The 2806-nt window shown below is 37.8% G+C and overlaps 1 protein-coding gene across 7 annotated transcripts in view; it reads right to left on the reverse strand.

The window, feature by feature from the left end:
- Nucleotides 1-2806, reverse strand: part of grid2 (glutamate receptor, ionotropic, delta 2) — a 437846-nt gene that overhangs the window by 186498 nt on the left and 248542 nt on the right. For all 7 annotated transcript variants that reach the window (XR_002275145.1, XR_002275146.1, XM_020602378.1 and 4 more), the window contains one exon: nucleotides 1079-1366. Coding sequence is in view for 5 of the 7 variants with exons in the window: in XM_020602378.1 (XP_020458034.1) it covers nucleotides 1079-1366 (288 nt within the window). In the remaining 2 variants the exon portion in view is untranslated. The remainder of the gene's footprint in view (nucleotides 1-1078; nucleotides 1367-2806) is intronic.

The following is a 2806-nucleotide window of genomic DNA, read 5'->3' on the forward strand; positions in this document are numbered from 1 at the left end:
ATGTATATATAAAAATAACCACATTAAATGCTGCATTTTTGTATACTGAAAATGTCCTCAACCAACAAAATCTTGTATGTAAATGTCTGATTTTACAACATCTAATCAGACAAGCACAAGTTACATATCCAAGCAAACATATTTAGGTGTTACTCTGTCATTAGCTGGAGTTCATGTCAGATCCAGAAGTACCAAGGCATCCTGTCTTTACACAAAGAACTCTCTTTGTGATAAGATTTATTAATCCATTTGTGAACATATTGATGCTACTTCTCCTGGGCTTAAATTATTGTCGCATCATTGATCATGGAGCAGTCTGACAGTACTTTATTTGTTATAGTAAAAGACACTATGTCAACTGAGTAACACAGGGAGTAGAACTGGCAATTTGTACCATGTCTTAATGTAATGTATTCAAAGTTCTTTTTTCTAAATATTGCCCCGGGTTAAATTAATGATAGTAGATAGAACATATTCTCATATGACACATTTAATACACTGAGCCAGCAGAATGCATTTCAGAACAATGCCACGGCGGAGATCACATTGGAGATCAGCGTGTACAACACATTCATTGTGCTAATTGCTGCAATGAGTGAAATGGAGCCCTGTTATGGCTATAAGAAGTATATCAACACTGACTCACCTAAGGCATAAAACTACTACACTGCTTTCTATGGGCAGAAAAAAAACTTTTATAATTCTGCCCACCTGGCAATGAATGAATTCACACATGATGTTTTCCATTAGCTACCAAAATACCTGCTTTGACATCACTCACTGGGATGTGAGCCAAAATGCAACATGCTTTTAAGTTTTAGCCCATTAGGAATAGGTAACCCTTATCCCCCAGCAGTGTTCACCTCTCTATGACTCAAGTTACAAATAAAAGTGCCAGAACAAGGAAAGTGGAGCTAAAGGGCAAACCTTACTAATGTTGTGCCATGCTGAGATACCACTGACAATGTTACATGAGATAGATTCTAAATTCATCAGCTCAAGTGAATCATCTTCCATATCTATTGCAATGCTTAGAAAGACAAGTATCAGTAAGTAACTTGGTTGCATTTTTCCTTACCAAAATCTGAATCATAGAAGAGGATGAACTTCTGCCAGCTGTACTCAGAAACCACTTGCATGATGACCTCATTGAGATAGACAGGTGGGCGGACCATTAGGGTGTAGTCATCTGTTCCAGGGACACGGCTGGTGGGTGGGCAGGCGGAGCGGGGTGTTCCCGCTGGGGAGCGCTGGATAAAGAGATGGGGGATGTGCATGGCATCAGCCAGAGTCTGAAGACTGCCCGCCGACATGCAGCCAATTGAACTGACCAGAGCCAGGATACCACGGTTCATCAGCTCACAGGCTGAATGGAGGAGAGAAAGGCAGCAAAGAATGGAGGAGAAACAGAAGAGGCACATGTTATTCAAAACATACAAAGGAAAGTATTCAACTTCTCATTTTATGCCAAGAATCACTAGTGGTAAAATGTTTACTGTGGCAATACCAAGTCTCATTTTTTGTTTTCATCCAAGTAATTATTTGTGCTAACAGTGCACCAAGGCAAATAATTATTATTCTACAGGTCAACACACTGAAGCAGGGGCTAAAAAAGAAAGGGCTGTGTCTGCTTTTTTCCACATTCTTCCATTACATAGCATAGTTATTTTGGGAACCAAAGTTGTTATAGTCGTATGCAACCTGTTCTGTGGTAACTAGAAAAAAGAGAGGGAGGAAACTGGATACAGAGGTAGACATACATTATGTATATTATATATATAAGGCAACAAAGTAAGAACATATTATGTGTTATAAGTAAAAACCCACTGTAACAGAAAAAGGAGACATTGTTTGCATTTCTCACTTGTCACTAAGTACAGGCAAACCTCTAAGCCCCAAAACACCTTCATTCCAAGCTGTCATACTGAGTATGCAGTGCCATTCTCTCTATTAATGGAGACACTGACAAGATAAAAGGACATATAAAAAAGACTGGTTGATGTATCACCTTCCAATAAACCTCAAATGTACTGTAAGTGGTGTTGTCCTCACAAGCCCAAAGTAAACATTTTGAAGGGATGTTTATTTTCAGGAACTCAGAATATTCATAGTTAACTTTCAGGCATTGAGCAGAATAACTCCTCACCGATACCCAACGCATAGATAGTCTGCTTTGTGTTTCAAAGACAGTTTTAGGTCTAATGCCTTATCGTACCATCATCTGCAAACATATCAGATGTGAATGTCAAAAGACCTAACCTGGTCTTCGTGACTCCATGTGATCTCTGGGTCTAAAAGAGTGTAGAAACGTTTGGCAGAAGCTGATATAAATCTGCCTTTTCAAGGTCAAGGTCAAAGTGTTTATTTGTCATAATGCAGAGTTAGGAAACGTGTTTCCCTGTTGTTGAGTAAAATTGTTAAAGTAATACATTAGGAGTAGTTTTAATATTAGACTGAATTATGAACTTAGTTAGTAGAAGATTGACACTATGTTTGTTGATTAGTTAACTTGTTTGTTTACTTTTTGTGCGTATGATTATTCTATCATATTAAAAAAAAAAGCATAATTAGGATTTAGTTTAGAGCACACATAAGTTTGCTTACTTATATGTTACAATTATGTTTACATAGTTAGTTCAGTATATTATTCTATGTGTCCACTGAATTCTTGGCCAGTATTTACTGTGTTAGCCAACTGGAGCACTGGTTAACATTAAGGGAGACTGGTTCACTAAAACACTGAAAATTCATTAGATTTACAGCTTTAGCAAAGAGGGTCCACAGTTACTTTATTACCACCACCTGG

Source organism: Monopterus albus, unplaced genomic scaffold (assembly GCF_001952655.1).
Source record: "Monopterus albus unplaced genomic scaffold, M_albus_1.0 scaffold56.1, whole genome shotgun sequence".
NCBI classification, from domain to species: Eukaryota; Metazoa; Chordata; class Actinopteri; order Synbranchiformes; family Synbranchidae; genus Monopterus; species Monopterus albus.